Source organism: Glandiceps talaboti, chromosome 8 (assembly GCF_964340395.1).
Source record: "Glandiceps talaboti chromosome 8, keGlaTala1.1, whole genome shotgun sequence".
Classification (NCBI taxonomy): Eukaryota; Metazoa; Hemichordata; class Enteropneusta; family Spengelidae; genus Glandiceps; species Glandiceps talaboti.
The window spans coordinates 17,836,363-17,853,641 of NC_135556.1; the positions used below are offsets into that span (position 1 = coordinate 17,836,363).

The following is a 17,279-nucleotide window of genomic DNA, read 5'->3' on the forward strand; positions in this document are numbered from 1 at the left end:
GGTAAACGACTGCTCCTGGCATTTAAATTTAGTTCAAATCATGAGCAAAATATTACGTGACCCCCTTTCAGCTCAGAATTTTCACGCACCCCAATTTTTTTTCGTGACCCCTGCCATAAATTCTGCCCGTTCCCTTAATTCATGCACCTGTAATAAGCTTATCGTGAAGTTCGAACGATTTCTGGCTTTTTGTACAAAAGTGTTGCTATACCATCGACATAAATATGCAGCCATTTCATGGGCATTGTTTTTTTTGTGTGGTAAGTTGTATCGCCAGGATGTAGGCCACAGGCCGGGGGCGCGTAGTATTTCTTTATGGATCGTTGTTTCCTTGTCTACAGTCTAAATATGAAAAAAAATTGACTTGAATAAATTTCCCGTACCTGATTGATACATACAGTATGTAGTAGCATGGATTCGTGTGATTTTTCCTTAGGAAAACAGCAATCTAAGCAATACTAGACTGTGCTGTGTTCCTTCGATCATGATGTAGGCCGCACCGTCACGGTCAATGAGGTCAATCGACATGTGCAACTCCTGACTTCTACCCACAATGCATACCTGTATGTGGCATTGCGTCATATGCATGGTTATCGCCAGCTGATCAAGGATTATGGTACCACTTCCTTCCACACGTCGGCTGCAGTAGTACAGTACTAGGTGATACAACATGTACAATACATACCAATCGAAAAGGAATATGTGTTGCTACACTTTATTTGTTGTGTACACTTTGTAGCTTGCAGCGTGTCCCGATAAAAAGCTTTCTATTTTGGCGTGTACGAGGTAACATAACAAGTAGATTTCCTTTCCACCGCCATGATGTTGCTGTAGACGTACGTGTGTTCCAACTTCTTCAATCCAAGCACACTGATGATCATCAGATGATGACAGTTTTCCTCACATATTGATTACATACGGTTATGTTTATTGGTAAGTAATGCTATGCTATGCTGTGCTATGAATACGAGTTAGGGGCGGCTGTCTGATGCCTCGGCCCTGCCCGCCCGTTTGCACCCCATGCCTCGTCCCCCATTTTTACCCAGCTCACCGATCCCATTCATTTTGACCCGTGTACTTGACGCAGGCCATCTGCATAGTCCGTCTAGTCTCAGACGATGAAAATAGTCCGTGGTTTAATACAAGGCAACGCTTACTTGAGTCATGGAAGTATAACCCAAGTTATACTTCCATGCTTGAGTACAGCAAACGGTGAAATCAGAATATATCCGCTTACGTAATAGTACTTCAATAGTACTTAAATATCGATTGCTCCCGGGCACTTCTTATATCTCCCGGGCAGTATTTAGTAGGACCGCTTCAATAGTACAGTCCGAGGAAGCTGTAAAAAATCAAACCTTAGGACTTAGTCAGGACATGGAACTTGAAGTATAACCCACGGTCAGGAGCACAGGTACTCGAATCAATCTGTATGATTTTTAAAAAAAAATATGTATGGTAAATAAGACCCCATACATATTTTTTTTTAAATCATACAGATTAATTCGAGTACCTGTGGTCAGGAGTAGTAATAATGTGAACTCACTCTATACCGTGTTCACAAATGTGAGATGAAATAACAATGTTGCCATTTTTGAGGTTGGCAGTGATTTTCTCTCTGAATAAATGCATCAAGTTGTCACTAAATCATGTTAATTGATTTCCAAACTCCAGTAGCAACCTGTCAAATGTTCGTCAATACATTTTTGACTGCACAGCTCAGTAAAGACTCAGACCACAACTAGTTAGTGGTCTGAGGTAAAGACAATTGTTATCTCAAAAACTTGACTTCTGGGTTGTGAATAATAATTAGATGGTGTGTCCTCATAGCCAAGTATAATTTGAACAAGATGTTTCTATTAGACAGTCACATACATGATCTTATCATATATACATCATGGGTTAGTGCTGGCTTATCAGTGAATTATGAGTAGTATGACCCAATATCTCATTATTTATTTGAAAGCACTGACTGATTTGCACGTTTTGGAGTATTTGGATCTCTGAAAGAAAACGGAGTCATGTGACCAATCTACATTTTTGTAAAATATCAAATTCTAAACTCAAATCAGAACCTCCTTGGACTAATGTAATAGCATAACAAAATCTATAAAGTTGTGAACAAAACTTATGCAAATAATCTTGAACGAGTTTAGCATCAACATTTTCATGGGTTTGAAAATACTTTAAACTTTTCCAAGTTTAGTACACTCTAATCTACATGTACTATGGTTTGTGTGTTTTAGATGACAGGATGATAACAAAAATGGGGTCGGCATGGCTAGGTTACTTATATAGGATGCATGGAGTTCCGTTTTGTCATGTGACAACATAACATTCACATGTAGGCTGTGATTATACCGTTAGTCTCAAAATTTTGGAGTTAAAGTTTATATGAATCAATTATAGATGCAAAATTTTGGATACATGATTGTTTAGTCTGAGGCTGAGGAGGCTCTGACTTGAGTATGGAGTCAGTCAGATGACTCCGTTCTCTGTCAGAAATTTAACTGCTCTCAAACTTGTGAGCAAACACTGATGCCAACACTTTTGAAGTGGGCATTGGTTTTCTCCATGCAAAATATGTAAAGTTGTCAGTAAATGACTTTACTTCTCTTTCAATACATGTAATGCATTTCAAGGCCTCGATCTGGCCCATGTGCAAAAGGTTATAAAACCATAAACAAAACTAAAGCAAAAATATACAATACTGGTTTACAGATCAAAGTGGTAATTTTTCATAAGAATTGGAGCAGTAGTTTTTTGAGATATTGTGTTCACAGACATACACACAGACACACAGAGCAAAACAGTACCTCCCCTTATTGGAGGTAAAAACATGACTCTCCAAGGAATGCACGCATATAAACATTAATGACTGCCAACCAATTCAAGCTGAACCACCTCTACGAAGTTATATCCTACACTGTAAGATACGTCGTGATGTTTCGCCCTCACCGGCCTCCTCTCATGTTAGGGGTTGGCCGATGTTTGAGGGCGCCCCGTCACGGCGTACCTTACAGACTAGTTATATCCCAGCCAATGATAACTTCATTTTAGTAATACCAGTGCATTTATTTGACTGTTCATTTATGTCTTTACAGCTTCTGGTTGCCATTTCCAAGTGCTTTCATTTCAAAGTTATCCATCTTGTTTTCTTAGCGTGACTTTTTGGTACATTTTACAAGATGAAGTGTAGTTGGAGTTACTGGCCCTTGGTCAAATTTCTCGTCCCTCTAGCTTTGACTATTATTGTGCAAGATTCTGCTGAGCAGGTACGTCTACTGATGAGAATTTATAGTGTATTTTAGAATCTAATCTTTTTTAGCATGCTGTCAATGTTGCAATGTCGCAAAATCATAAACTCGTTTATGTTCACTGGTTAAAATGACCTTGTAGCCTCCTGATAACAAACTAGTTCTTGAAGTTAAACATTTGTATGATCTGTGCATTTGGTAAAGGGAAACGGAACTCCGAGAAATAAAGGCATTTTCATAAACTATGGGTTCTGGAGAGTCATTTCATGATTTTACATCACCTACAATTACTTGTGATTTCAGAGAGTGATCATGTTCATCTTGTGCCTTTATAGGCTATCCTTGCCATGGGCCTTTGCGTGATGGGAGTCAGTAGAAATAATGTATTCATGGTTGAACACTGAATATTCATGAGTCCAAAGTGCCTATTTCCTTCAGCATAAAACATCTCTCATCAGTCAACTCGAGCAACACGGCGTATCTTACAGTCTAATAAGTGTGAAGTGAAATATAGAGATAGGTATAAACCAAATGAACTTCTATTTCTAGCCAATCTGTAAAACTGTAGGTTTAATTTTACAGACTTGCTAGAAATAGAAGGCTTATTTGGTTAATACCTATCTCCATATTTCAATTCATGCCTAGACTGTCAGACTGTGTCACTCAGGTTGACCGATGTGTGAGGGTGCCCTGTCACAGCATACCTTACAGACTACACACCTACCAGCTGAGACAAGATAATGTTCTCCTTGATTCACAGGCATTAAACCGTGGTTTGACTTCAGCACAGAATTCCTCTCGTGTTTTAGCCAGTTTTGGTGTCGGATATAACCTGATCAAATTTGCTACTGGACCCCTGATGGAAATAAAACATGTGGGTCTCGTACAGGTTCACAGTATTTCGGATTCCTTGAAAGCAGTGACTTGTGTTGCGGTAGTAGCGCTTTCTGTACTTCTATTGGCTGTTCTTATTGGTAAGTTAACAATGCACTGTTTGTTTTGGATTTTTAACTTACAGGACACTCTCAGTGTCTGTATGTGGCTTTTATGGTGCATATTTTTGCTTTATGGTACTCCACTAACAAAAAACATGTTGAATCTTTCTAGCAACTTGCAGAGATATTACCGGAATTTGTGTATGGTAATTTATTACAAATATAAACATAAAATAAATGGCAAAATAAATCCAATATTAGCATGAACTTTCAGCCCTCTGCGGTAGTGACTGCAGTTTTGGAATTTGTTTGATAAAAAATTAAAACTGAAAAGTGTGTGGTAAATCATCCTAAATACTAAAATGAGTATTAGGCTCTCTCTAGACAAGTGATCCCCCTGTGATTTTTCTTTGAAAACAAATTTTTATGTTTCCCAGAACACCCCAGACAGTTTTCACTGAAACTCTCTAGTTAACACTCAAACAAGCAAAGAAACTACATACTTGTGTGTAAAACCTTTGAATGTTGGAATACTTTCATTCCTATTAACGTAATAATGATGATTCATTCTTGTATATTGTACTTGGACACAACTCTGTCTTAATTACGAAGGAGCTGATTTCTTGTTATCACATTGTCTTATAGATAACAGCTGGTCAACTCGGAGCTCATGCAACCTTAATAAAATGACTGTCTTATGTAACCCTTTTATTAGCCATGAAACTTCCATAATTATGTACATTTACCATTTCAGCTATTAATCTGGGGACGATGTGAAGCTATTACAAGGTTGCCACTGATTGGCTAAACATACCTATTCTTTATCACACATTAACACTACAGCCAACAGATGTGCACATTTCCTTTGTTTTCTAACCAATCAGAATAAACATTATAAAGTGCTTCACGTTATCTGTCAATATGTGGTGTATGAAATAAGTGACCAACTGAACTATGAACATGACATTGAAATGCATGCACATATTGAAATATCTATTTATTGACAACAGACAGCAATGTAGTGATGCAAATTTTATACAGTATGTGAAAATACATTTGTGACAGCGAGCAGTAAGAAAGCAGTACAAATTGTATGCAGTATGTGAATATACATTTGTAGCGACAAGCAGCAACGTAGCAGTACATATTGCGTGTAGTATGTGAATACACATTTGTGGCAACAAGCAGTAGCATAGCAGTACAAATTGCATGTAGTACACCGTATGTGAATATGCCTTTTTGTGGCAACAAGCAGCAACATACATGTAGCAGTTCAAATTACATGCGGTATGTGAATATGCCTTTGTGGCAAAAAGCAGCAACATAGCAGTACAAATTGCTTGTAGTACACCGTATGTGAATATGCCTTTGTGGCAACAAGCAGCAACATAGCAGTTCAAATTGCATGTAGTATGTGAATATACATTTGTGGCAAAAAGCAGCAACAATGAGCATTACAAATTGCATGTACTGGTAGTATGTGAATATGCCTTTGTGACAACAAGCAGCAACATAGCAGTACAAATTGCTTGTAGTACACCGTATGTGAATATGCCTTTGTGGCAACAAGCAGCAACATAGCAGTTCAATTAAATGTTAATAATACATACATATGTATTTCATGGTATTTGAGGAACTCTTCGGCAAGAGTTCACAACCATTGCTTTCCTTTCATTTCATCTGCCGATGCAGGCTTTACAAAACTGGGCTACTATATTGTGGATAAGGTGTACAGCTTGCAGCCTGATATTGGTCGGAATACAAGACTTTGTATATTTTATCTTGGCTTATATCCATTACTTGATGGCATAGTAAGTGTTAAGACAGAATCCCATGATGCTTGGCTACCAGTGTGGTGTACCCGGGATATTTGCTTGAGTGGTTGCTGTGTTCTCTCATACTCACAGATAAGTAAGTTTCTTACTTGTCTGTGGTTTGCTGCAACTGTACTTTTACAAATGTAGTGAAAGGAAGTACAGCAGAATACACCATAAAGCATGAGGGCAAATGCTTTGAGGTACCTACACTGTCACGCTTGGATCATGGGGTTCTGTTGTTGTTGTTATTATATATATAGTTATCTGAAATAGTAAATTTTGTAAATTATGACTGTGTGTTCATGTTATTTTGTGTGTTTGTCAAACGATTACACACTCAATTGCATACAGGTTTGCAGTAATATTTTGAGTGCAATTACTGACTTTCTGTGTCTGCATCATCCTAAGTTCATCATTAATGCATATGTGATAATATGAGAAGTAAAGCTACATTGCTATTTTTACCTTTCAAGTATACCATGTTATATTGTAGTCACCAAAACTTGCTGTACACATCAGCAGTATTGCATCTCTTGAGATTTTATACAGTGCTCACAAAAACTTTGGAATATTTCCTCTTTTTGAACACGATTTTATTAATAAGAGATTGTGAAAGTGTGTAAGCTGAGTTGATATACATGTTTATTTTTTCTGTAATTCAATTAATTAGTCTTGCTGTAAAAAAAAAGTGACTTATCTTACTATCAATTGAATCATTCACATCAATGGTTGTCTTCATCTTTATCATATGTTTTTTTTTTCTCTCATTATAGTCATGGGTATATGCAGGCATATTATTGCAACATAGGCACAGTGTTATTGTAGGATGTGCTTCTCTTGTTGATATCTTTACTCAGGTAAATACAAATATGCACACATTTAAATAGGGCTATGAAACAGAACCCAGTGATGCATGAGTACTTAGTAGTGTGGAGTACTGTATTTCTATGACTGCATGTGATAATCTTTGCAGCCGTATTTTGCAACATTGCAACAGAAAACACTGAAAGCACCAGTGCAGATACCCTGCTTACTCACTCTGGTGTTCACTCATCATTAGGTCATTAGGTTCTCTTATTATTAGGTTATCTGTTATTAATATGTTTATTTATCAGAAACAACAAATATGGCAAAATATAACTCGCATGCTTTCATGTATATCATGGATCATTCACACACTGATTTGCATTCAGGTATGCAATAATATTTTTCCAGTATAGTGCTACAGTGCAAACCAATTGTGTGCATATCGGTAGATGCATGCAAGTAATCACTGGTACTATATGTAATAATTGACTTCATACCGGGGTAATATATTTTCATTCCAAAAACTATAAAAATGTTATATAATGTACTTATCTATAAATATGCTTATCTTACTTGACTGTACTCTATGAACAGAGTAAAAGCTACATGTAGTTAGTGTTTCGAAACCTGTAGTCTCACTACCAATATAAGACACACAAACTATGCCCGAGTAGTGAAGCCGCAAAAGGTCAGTGATGACTCATGAAGCCGCTAAATGATCTCGCCTCTTGCAGCTTTGCCACTGGGAGTACACTTTGTTTAGCTTACCATTAGGAAGACGCAAGCACAGGCAAGGAGGAAATTTCTTCTTTGTCTCTGATGCAAGTCGTGAAGTCTGGCAGCGAGACAAAGAAACTTGCAGAGTTGAGTTTTGTCAACACTATCCTGTACTTCTTATTAATCTTTTAATTAATGCTGTTACCCAGAAATTCATATATTAAAATCAAATTTATGAACATCCATCATCCAATGTAAATGTTTTATACTATGAGAGAAGTTACATCTTACATTTTTCGTCAGTGACACTTTTGTTATTATTGTCTTTCTTTCTCACAGATAGGTGTTGTTGTTATACTGCTGCAGTCACCGTTGCAGTATACGACACCAATTCTTATACCCATTATAGCATTATATATAGGGTGCATAGCACGACTGGTGATTGTCCTAGCTGGATATTTCAAGTTTGTTCATAGGAAATATAAACAAGTATCAGCAACAAATACACAGGTAGGTTACGTTAATTTTCCCTCTCACACATGTGCGCATGCACACACACACACACACACACACACACACGCTCTAACAGAAATATATATTGCACAAACACATGAGACAGAACAACTTACCATAAGTTACCTACAGGAACCACAAACAGATCAGTGTATATCTACCATTATTCACCATTTTTCCATAATGTTATGTCACTTATTATGATTTCCTATTTCAGGAGGCATTAACCATTAAAAAAGTATTATGGTTTTGGTGGCCATTAGCATTAGTACAAGCTGTTCAACGAATCAGTAGACCTATTGTTAACCTATTTGTTGCAAGAGATTTGGAAGGAACTGATGAAGCAGTGATTGTAAGTTCATTAACAATTATTTCATTGTACCTCCTCAAGTATTTTGCTATTATGGAGTCAGTATTTATAGGTTCGTACTATGAGGTTATTACCCGATATCACCTGTGCATTCGCCATGTCGCTATGAGACGAGTAAAACGAGTGCCACATTGTGGAAATGGCACAAATGGTGAGACGATGAACAAAGAGGTAATATCGGGTAATAACCGATTTATCATATGCCCAGAAATATATTCAAAGAAATACATGAAAATAAAAAGAGCACAGCCTGCTATGGGCTTCGTGCATCACATGCCTTTATATTGTCAGGTGACATTCATATGCATATAGTCTGCTGACTATGTCAATCTACTTTGGTGAAATTTTTTAATGATTGTCAACTTTCATCAGATTTCCATGTAACTTTTAATAATTATTTTGAAATACAAGTTCAGTAGATGTGTAGATTCTCTAAAAATTTCAGAAAATGCTTTAATATGTTAATAAAACTAGATGATTGAGCATAAATTCTGTAGTATGTTAGTGTGGTATGTGCAGCGTACATGTACATGGGTGGCCTACAGTTGTCTCAGCAATACCATTGCAAAAATGTACATAACTGTACAGTATGGTTTTGTATTTGTGTAATTTATATAGAGTTGTACATACATGTAGTATCATTTGGGTATGGATAGACTGTCGACAGTCGCTCGCACCCTTTTTTCCCTACATTTTATCTAAACTGAAGTCATTGCTGCGCTCCGATCCGGCGCAATACTACTATAACCGCATACTGATATCGAGGTCCAATCAGAAAGATCATTTTCTGATGGCTTTTAACATGAATATCATGATGTTTAATGTCCCATATGATATCAGAAGTGATATTTCATGTTAAACATCATCAAGATTGATTGATCTGGGCATAGGTATATGATAAATACATTTAGTTGTTACATACTGTGATTAAACATAGTGAATTAATTTTTTAATTTTACATAACTAATCATTGAATTACAAGTTACAAAATAGGATAATGTGAGCAGTGGTTAGCAACTACTTAGTTGATAAGATTGTGACAAACCGTAAGTGATATTGTGTTTCTTTTACAGGCTCTAGCAGTACTCACTGTAACATATCCAGTTGGCAGAGTTCCCTGGGGTTGGTTAAATGAATTAAAAGCTATTGCACCGACATTTAGTAAGGTGAGTGATACTTGGCAGAGTTTACTTATTCTAGTACTTTTTGACAGGAATACTGTGGTCGAGAGAATATTTTTTTTTATAATACATTGGATTTTTTTTCTTTTTCTTTGCAATAGGAGGCATTGCAGCGTAATGGTCCAAGGAATAGAATTACACCGAGGAAAATAAGAATTTTCAATTTTTGTTGCTTAGCAGTTTCAATGATTGTGAGTAAAATTTGATAAAAAAATATTGTAATGTTTTGGAGGTAAAGACAGTATACATATAAATGTACATATAAATTGAAAACTCTGCAGTTATTGTTACAGCGTACGGTACAGAAAAACAATGCAACCCAAGTTTACTTGTCTGTATTGGATATTGCAAATGAGAGGAATCTGATTGTTAAAGGTATTACCACAGTACTAAGAGTTTCAGATTCTTCTCATTTCAAATACATGTATGTAATAGTACACTATATATTGGGTATGTAATAATGGTTGAATGGTTAAAATGGCAGGTTTGGAATCTACAGAATGCAGGTTCAAGCCTTGCACTGTCGTGTGTTTCTGAATGACTAATGTCCTTTGAGCAAAGTTCGAACAATGATTGTGCCTCAGTCAACCCACCTGTATAATTGGGGACCTGGCAGGATAGAGGTTGCAATGTGAATGTGAATGGTTTAATCCTATGCACTGACAGGGGGCTGCAATTATTGTGTGCTTCCCAGGGAGTTGAGGAAGTATAGGGCCATTGTGCCACTATAGGTCCATGCAAGGGGTAATAAATGGAGAGTGCTTTGAGCACAGTGTGGGAAAGCACTGCATGTATATAAGAACTAACATTATATATATGTTATATATATAGCCATGTGACCACAGTTTTTAGCATTTACAGGGTGAAACACTTCCTTGAGAAATGACTGCAAGTGGGTAACCCAAATGTTGTATGTACAGTCCCAGTATTTGAATTATAGATGATTAACATCAATAGTATATAGATGTATGGATTGTAAATAATATATACATATTTCCTTTTGAGCGGTTTGTTTTCACACAAAAAACCTGATGTGTTTATTTTTTATCTTCTGACAAATGTCTCATTTAATTAATTCTCTTGTACAGTTTATGTTTATAGTGTTCTGGATTCCCGGGATAATAACTGGATTTCTAACAACTGTAATTAAAGTTGAAGAATGGTTAGCTGAGTTGTGTCTTGTGCCATTAAAGCTGTTTACATTCTTTGCCATTCCAGGTAATTTGTTAAAGTTACACTAGAAGTTGCAATTTTTCACAGTCTTTTTTTTTTTTGCCCATTATACTAGAAATTATACCTGAAATCCATACTCAGAATATACAAAGTACACCACATATACACTGGTTGTATTTCTTATAAAACCATTCTCTGAATACACAAAGTAGACCACATATACACCGGGTGCATTTCTTATTGATCCATACTCAGAATACACAAAGTACACCACATATACACCGGGTGCATTTCTTGTAAATCCATACTCAGAATACACAAAGTACACCACATATACACTGGGTGTATTTGTTGTAAATCCATACTCAGAATACACAAAGTACACCACATATACACTGGGTGTATTTGTTGTAAATCCATACTCAGAATACACAAAGTACACCACATATACACTGGGTGCATTTCTTGTAAATCCATACTCAGAATACACAAAGTACACCACATATACACTGGGTGTATTTGTTGTAAATCCATACTCAGAATACACAAAGTGCACCACATATACACTGGGTGTATTTGTTGTAAATCCATACTCAGAATACACAAAGTGCACCACATATACACTGGGTGTATTTGTTGTAAATCCATACTCAGAATACACAAAGTGCACCACATATACACTGGGTGTATTTGTTGTAAATCCATACTCAGAATACACAAAGTGCACCACATATACACTGGGTGTATTTGTTGTAAATCCATACTCAGAATACACAAAGTGCACCACATATACACTGGGTGTATTTGTTGTAAATCCATACTCAGAATACACAAAGTGCACCACATATACACTGGGTGTATTTGTTGTAAATCCATACTCAGAATACACAAAGTGCACCACATATACACTGGGTGTATTTGTTGTAAATCCATGCTCAGAATACACAAAGTGCACCACATATACACCGGGTGCATTTCTTATTAATTCATACTCAGAATATACAAAGTGCACCACATATACACCGGGTGCATTTCTTATTAATTCATTCTCGGAATACACAAAGTACACCACATATACACTGGTTGTATTTCTTATAAAACCATTCTCTGAATACACAAAGTACACCACATATACACTGGGTGTATTTCTTATTAATTCATTCTCGGAATACACATAGTACACCAGTGACACTGGGTGCATTTCTTATTATGTGCGTATGTCGGCCTCTTTGCCAGTCCCAAGGAAGCATCTACAACATTTCACAGATATGAAAGTCATCCAGAGTGTGTTACAGTGAAACTTAGTTACCGGTATATGCCATAAATTAACATCTACTGGTAACATTTTTGCTTTGTTTCATTCATTCAATCCAGTGGCATTAAGAGCACATTTAACATCCTGGCTGCTAGTGTACAAAAAAACCTGGATCGTGGCTCCCAGTGCTGTAGTTCGACTGATTACATTGATTGTAACACTTATAGTGTTGCCACTCTGTGGGTAAGTATGTTCAACGAAATTCTGTACAAAAAAAGAAATTTCACAAATCTTGATTTGAGCCTGGAACCTTGCATGTGAACCTCAGAAAAATATAGTTAAACAATAATGTACGCCCTCCCAACCCATAATGGACGAAAGCAAACTTTGAACGACATAATGGGAGAGGCGACAGCCGAGCCCATTATGGAGTGCAAAGTTTGCTTGAGTCCATTATGGATGCAGAGGGCGTACGTTATTGTTATTATTTTATAGTTTTGCCAATTCCAGTGAATTTGTAGACCGAGAAACGCAAAACAACGTATAATATACACAGCGCTGAACATCGTCTGCCATGTTCGGCCCAGAAGCTGAATACTAATCATAGCGACACACGTTATTGTTATTACGGACATAAGCTTGCATTGTTATGCTCGTTCCGGGGCCGCGATGCCCAATAACGGAGTACATTATCAGTAATAATGTACAGCGATGACTTCACAAAATTCACTGGAATTGGTAATGCTATAATATAATATGTAGTAATTTATTACTCCGAGGGGAGTTCTTATTTGGTTTTGTCTGCGTAGATGTTTGTCATGTACAGGTTCATTTTGTTGAAAACAGGCATCAAAGTTAAGATATCATAGAGTCCATATCCATGTCAGTATGTTTGCAAGCTGACAAAAATTGGCTGAATGACAGCCAGATTGTTTTGACTGCAAACTGTCAAGTCTTTTACAATTGATGATAGAGGGCGCTGTTTATTATGATCACATCATAAAGTGACATGATAACTGAGCACGCTGTCATGGACCTTAATCCTTGCTCATATTGATTATATTGATATTTCAAATATTCTTCAGTAAAGTTAAATAACTTAATTAACAGAAAATATTGCCTAAGAAATTAAAATCATGAGAGTACCCCTTTAATGAGCCCTGCAATGTTTCCTTATTTACAGCGTCCATGGTGCTTCTCATGGTGTTGGTGCTCTGCTGGCTTCATTCTGTGGAGAGGCAATCACAGTCAGTATTGCCTCAGTCTATAATAACTATAAAAGGGTAAGCTACTTTTAAAGGAAAATCCAGCCATTATTTCTACTTTTTAGTACATTTGTATTATCGGTTACTGTTAAGAACTTACAGAGGAATGCCACTCCATAAATAGATGTATTTTCATAGCTTTGGATTCTGGAAAGTCATTTCATGATTTCACACCAAGTAAATTGTGTGCTATAGCTAAGAAACACCAAAGTGAAATACCTCTGTTGTTCTCACACTGGCCAACCAGTGCCTCATGGGACTTAGCAGACACACATATTTATTAGATGCACACTGAATATTTATGACTATTTATCTAAAGGCAATAAGCACTTAGGAGTCATGAATATTCAATGTACATCTAATGAATATGTACGTCTGCAAAGTCCAAAGAGGCACAATGGTTGATAAGTATGAGCACGATCAAGGTGAAATAGATTTTCCATTTGGTGTTTGGTGGCAATCGTGCAAAATTTATGTAATGTAAAATTTTGAAATGACTCTCTCAGAATCTAAAGCATATGAAAATATATCTATTTCCTGGTGTGGCTTTCACCTTTAAATGTGAATTTGGATTATAAAATAGCACATTGGTAATTAATTCAACTCACATGTAGGCCCACTGTGCACAGGATTTGTCTTGTAATATGCACTGATTTATATGTTTGATTTACAGGGAAAAAAGAAGAAAGATGATTCTCCAACTCCAGATGATGAGGAGGAGGAGAAAAAAGAAGAAAAAGAGAAGCGTGAAGAACTTGAACCGTTCTTTGAATTTGAAAGTAATGTGTAACAAAGGATAATTCCATAGTCCTATGCAATTACAACTTCAGTGAAGTATTTAGAGTCACAGAGAGTATGTTAGTAATACTGTACACATATCAGTAATTTACAAAATATGCTTTATAGGTATATGAGTAATTTACAGATGATGCAGGTTACATAGGTAATATTGTATGGGGTTTCCATTTACAGTGTATTTTGACTTAATAGTAGGTACACCGTCCAAACATGCAATAAAAACGGGTTCCATACATATCAGTACATTCATCCATTAGTCAATCTGAGGACATTTCATAATTTACTGAGGTGAACATTTATTACAGGGTACTTACAGGAGGGGGGGGGGGGTTCGTAACAGCTTGTTTATGTTTTCACACAGCTCTGAAATTCCACAAGTAAGTTTTTAATAAACCATGTCATGATAAAGAGACTCAACAGATATCAAATTAGGCAAAATACAGACAGTTACATGTATTTTAGTCACTATGGATTTGCCTACAGCAATTTTATAACAACTACCATGCTCTGAATTATTAACAACACACTTTGATCACATCTTGGTTAGTTTGTCTTGAATTTAAAGACATTGTACAAAAAAAAGATGCCTTTTGATCATAACCTTTGACCTAAAATCAACTCAAAATAACCTGAAATATTCAGAATTCAAAATGTTTCCGTATGAAGAATATCCAACTTCCTGGCCGAGTTCTTGCTGTTGACCTTGCAAACATTTACACCACTGAGTAATGACTCTAATTCATATTGGATAGTTCATATTGTTGCAGTTCTTGTCTCCCAAGAAGACCAGTGAGGGCGCCACCCCTAATGGATTCAAGGGGAAACAAAAGTGCTCAGGGAAACCCCAGACACTTCAATAGAGTCAAATTGAACGATTTTTTTTTTATTTACATGTATCTCTCTTTTAACATTAGCTAACGGAAAATAATATTGTGAAGTAAATGCTGTTTTAATCTCTGATTTGTATGCTTTTATTTGATGTATTTTTTATGGAAATTTATTGAAATTGTGTAATTTTATTTACAATAAAGTATTTTTAGGTCCCAGATTTTCTGTATGTATCACTGTAGTTCAGCTTTATGTGTTTCAAAGATGTAAATTGTATGACACTCTCGGTGATTTCTTGAAAACAAAATCGGCAGAGCTCGAGCATCTTGAATGTTATAAATTGGCAAGTATGGCGGCAGTAATCCAAATCATTTTCCTGATGAGGCATTCTTCATATTTTGTTTTCATGTTCTATTAAAATAACTTCATAATATCGGCAACTCTGAAGTTGATTCGACTTTTTAAAAGAAATGATAAACTCAACTGACTTGTCAGTGAAAAACATATTAATTTGAAGGCTGGTATTTGTGCATTTACAGGATGATATATACTTTGTTTATGTATTGTCTCAGTCTAAACTTGTATAGTAAAGTCTTCGTACTGGTATTATTCACACACGACTTCCCTTTCTTTAATTACATATCGTCATCTTTATTTCCGAGGTGGAGACTACGTTAACGTCGACCTTGGCAGAGATTACCTGTCCAAGATGTACAATACATGAATATAAACAGATCTACCAGTTGTGTCATACTGTGCGTGGTATGATAGATGCTGGATCTCACATCAATATAACAGCTATGCAGTGTACACATTGTCATTCTCTTTACTGTTGTCAACCAGATGTGTAGTTTCATCCGGAGTACTTTCACCCCCGGGAGATGAATTGTACGATATCTGATCCAGAAAACAGAATCAATGTATACATGAATTCCTTACAGTGTGTGTGTGTGTGTGTCTGTGTATGTGCCTGTGTATGTGTATGTGTGAGTCTGACTATTTGTCTGTCTGTCTGTCTATGTTTGTATGTGTCTGTCTGTCTCTGTCTGTGTTTGCCTAAGGTTTAGATAAACATTATTGCGGTGTATATCTGGCACGCTCTAGTAATGAAACACGATTACCGTGTTCCCGGACAGTGTCACTATAGTAGATCATAATACAATCGTCTTGAATGGAGTATCATTCGAGTAACGATTAGCCCTCATTTCATGGGATTGATGAGCTCGAGATTCGATACGCTGGTCCGGATTTGTTCAATTTCTCAATTTGGCCTGCCTTACCAGTCATTCTTGTCAATTCAATCGTATTTCTCACCTGTTCGGAATTCCTCTTCCTGTAGTGTCGTATAATTAATATGACTGAAATCACGATTAAAAGTATTCCAATTGCTCCGACAACCCAGGGAACAACTTTGGTTATTTCAACAGGCATCTGTACACTTGACTTGTATTCACTTATAGTATCATCATCTAACTCTGTACTCTGTTGAACACACGTGTAAATAAAATAGCATGATATTATTGACAGGATTTTGTAATTGTTAAATTTAAATAAAAAGTTAGTTTATAATCTCACCAGCACGCGTACGTTAACTCGTCAGGTGATTTATTTCTGTGTACTGTCTGAAATTCAATCATTGCCACATTGTCTGTTGTCATTGTTGTCTTTTATTTGTTGTTTTTATTTGGGGTTTAAATTCGAAATCGAAATCCTGCTCAGATAATACAATTGAAATGATTTGATATGAGGTTAGTTAGACTCTCACACACTCTCGAGAACGTCGCTAGCAGCAAGCGACTGTTTTGTATGTACCTACATCTACCGCCTACGTCTAATATCCTTGTACTGTGTTGTACTTGTACCAGTTAGTCCTATGTAGTATTGATATTGATATTTCATTGAGAGACGTTTGAAAAGTGGTTCTTTCTTTTTCTAGATAAAGTATGACATTGAGAAACTTGGAATACAACCTCAGACCATTACAGAAAATGTTAGTATAGTAGTGTCTCACATACAAACTATACAAAATACAAAATGTGGTCAATTTTACAGTGTGCTTACACATGACATGTAACGCGTACAAATTTATCTGCTTGTCAGTCAAAACTGTATATATATATATTGGATACCTTAGAAATGATGGGTCATTAGGAGACACTGGTTTGATATAAGAACCTTACCTCATTTAGCCAGAGTACAGGGAAGAACATCTCCTGCAATTTTGCTGTTTGGCTGGAGAAAAGGTCAAAAAATTATGTATAATTTCAAAACCAAGCATATGTATCAACTTTGACGTATTACAAATGTAATCGGCATATCATTGTGTCAGTGGTGATCAAATCTGAACATAGAGGGATTGGTGT

At 36.3% G+C, this 17,279-nt stretch overlaps 2 protein-coding genes across 2 annotated transcripts in view; one reads left to right on the plus strand and one right to left on the minus strand.

Moving 5' to 3' along the window:
- The first annotated feature begins 604 nt into the window (after window positions 1–604).
- LOC144438581 (progressive ankylosis protein homolog) lies at window positions 605–15,126 on the plus strand. Its single transcript, XM_078127666.1, has 13 exons — window positions 605–933; window positions 3,105–3,275; window positions 4,018–4,231; window positions 5,885–6,003; window positions 6,783–6,866; window positions 7,873–8,043; window positions 8,264–8,398; window positions 9,490–9,582; window positions 9,699–9,788; window positions 10,686–10,815; window positions 12,145–12,268; window positions 13,209–13,308; window positions 13,964–15,126. Exons 2-13 carry the CDS (start codon window positions 3,189–3,191, stop codon window positions 14,078–14,080), a joined length of 1,464 nt encoding a protein of 487 aa, XP_077983792.1. The 5' UTR covers window positions 605–933; window positions 3,105–3,188; the 3' UTR covers window positions 14,081–15,126.
- Window positions 15,127–15,714: 588 nt separating this feature from the next.
- Window positions 15,715–17,279, minus strand: part of LOC144439282 (lysosome membrane protein 2-like) — an 8,217-nt gene continuing 6,652 nt past the window's right edge. The window contains exons 10-12 of the mRNA XM_078128559.1: window positions 17,097–17,148; window positions 16,231–16,398; window positions 15,715–15,813 (exon numbers count right to left, since the gene is read on the minus strand). Coding sequence (XP_077984685.1) covers window positions 15,715–15,813; window positions 16,231–16,398; window positions 17,097–17,148 — 319 coding nt within the window. The remainder of the gene's footprint in view (window positions 15,814–16,230; window positions 16,399–17,096; window positions 17,149–17,279) is intronic.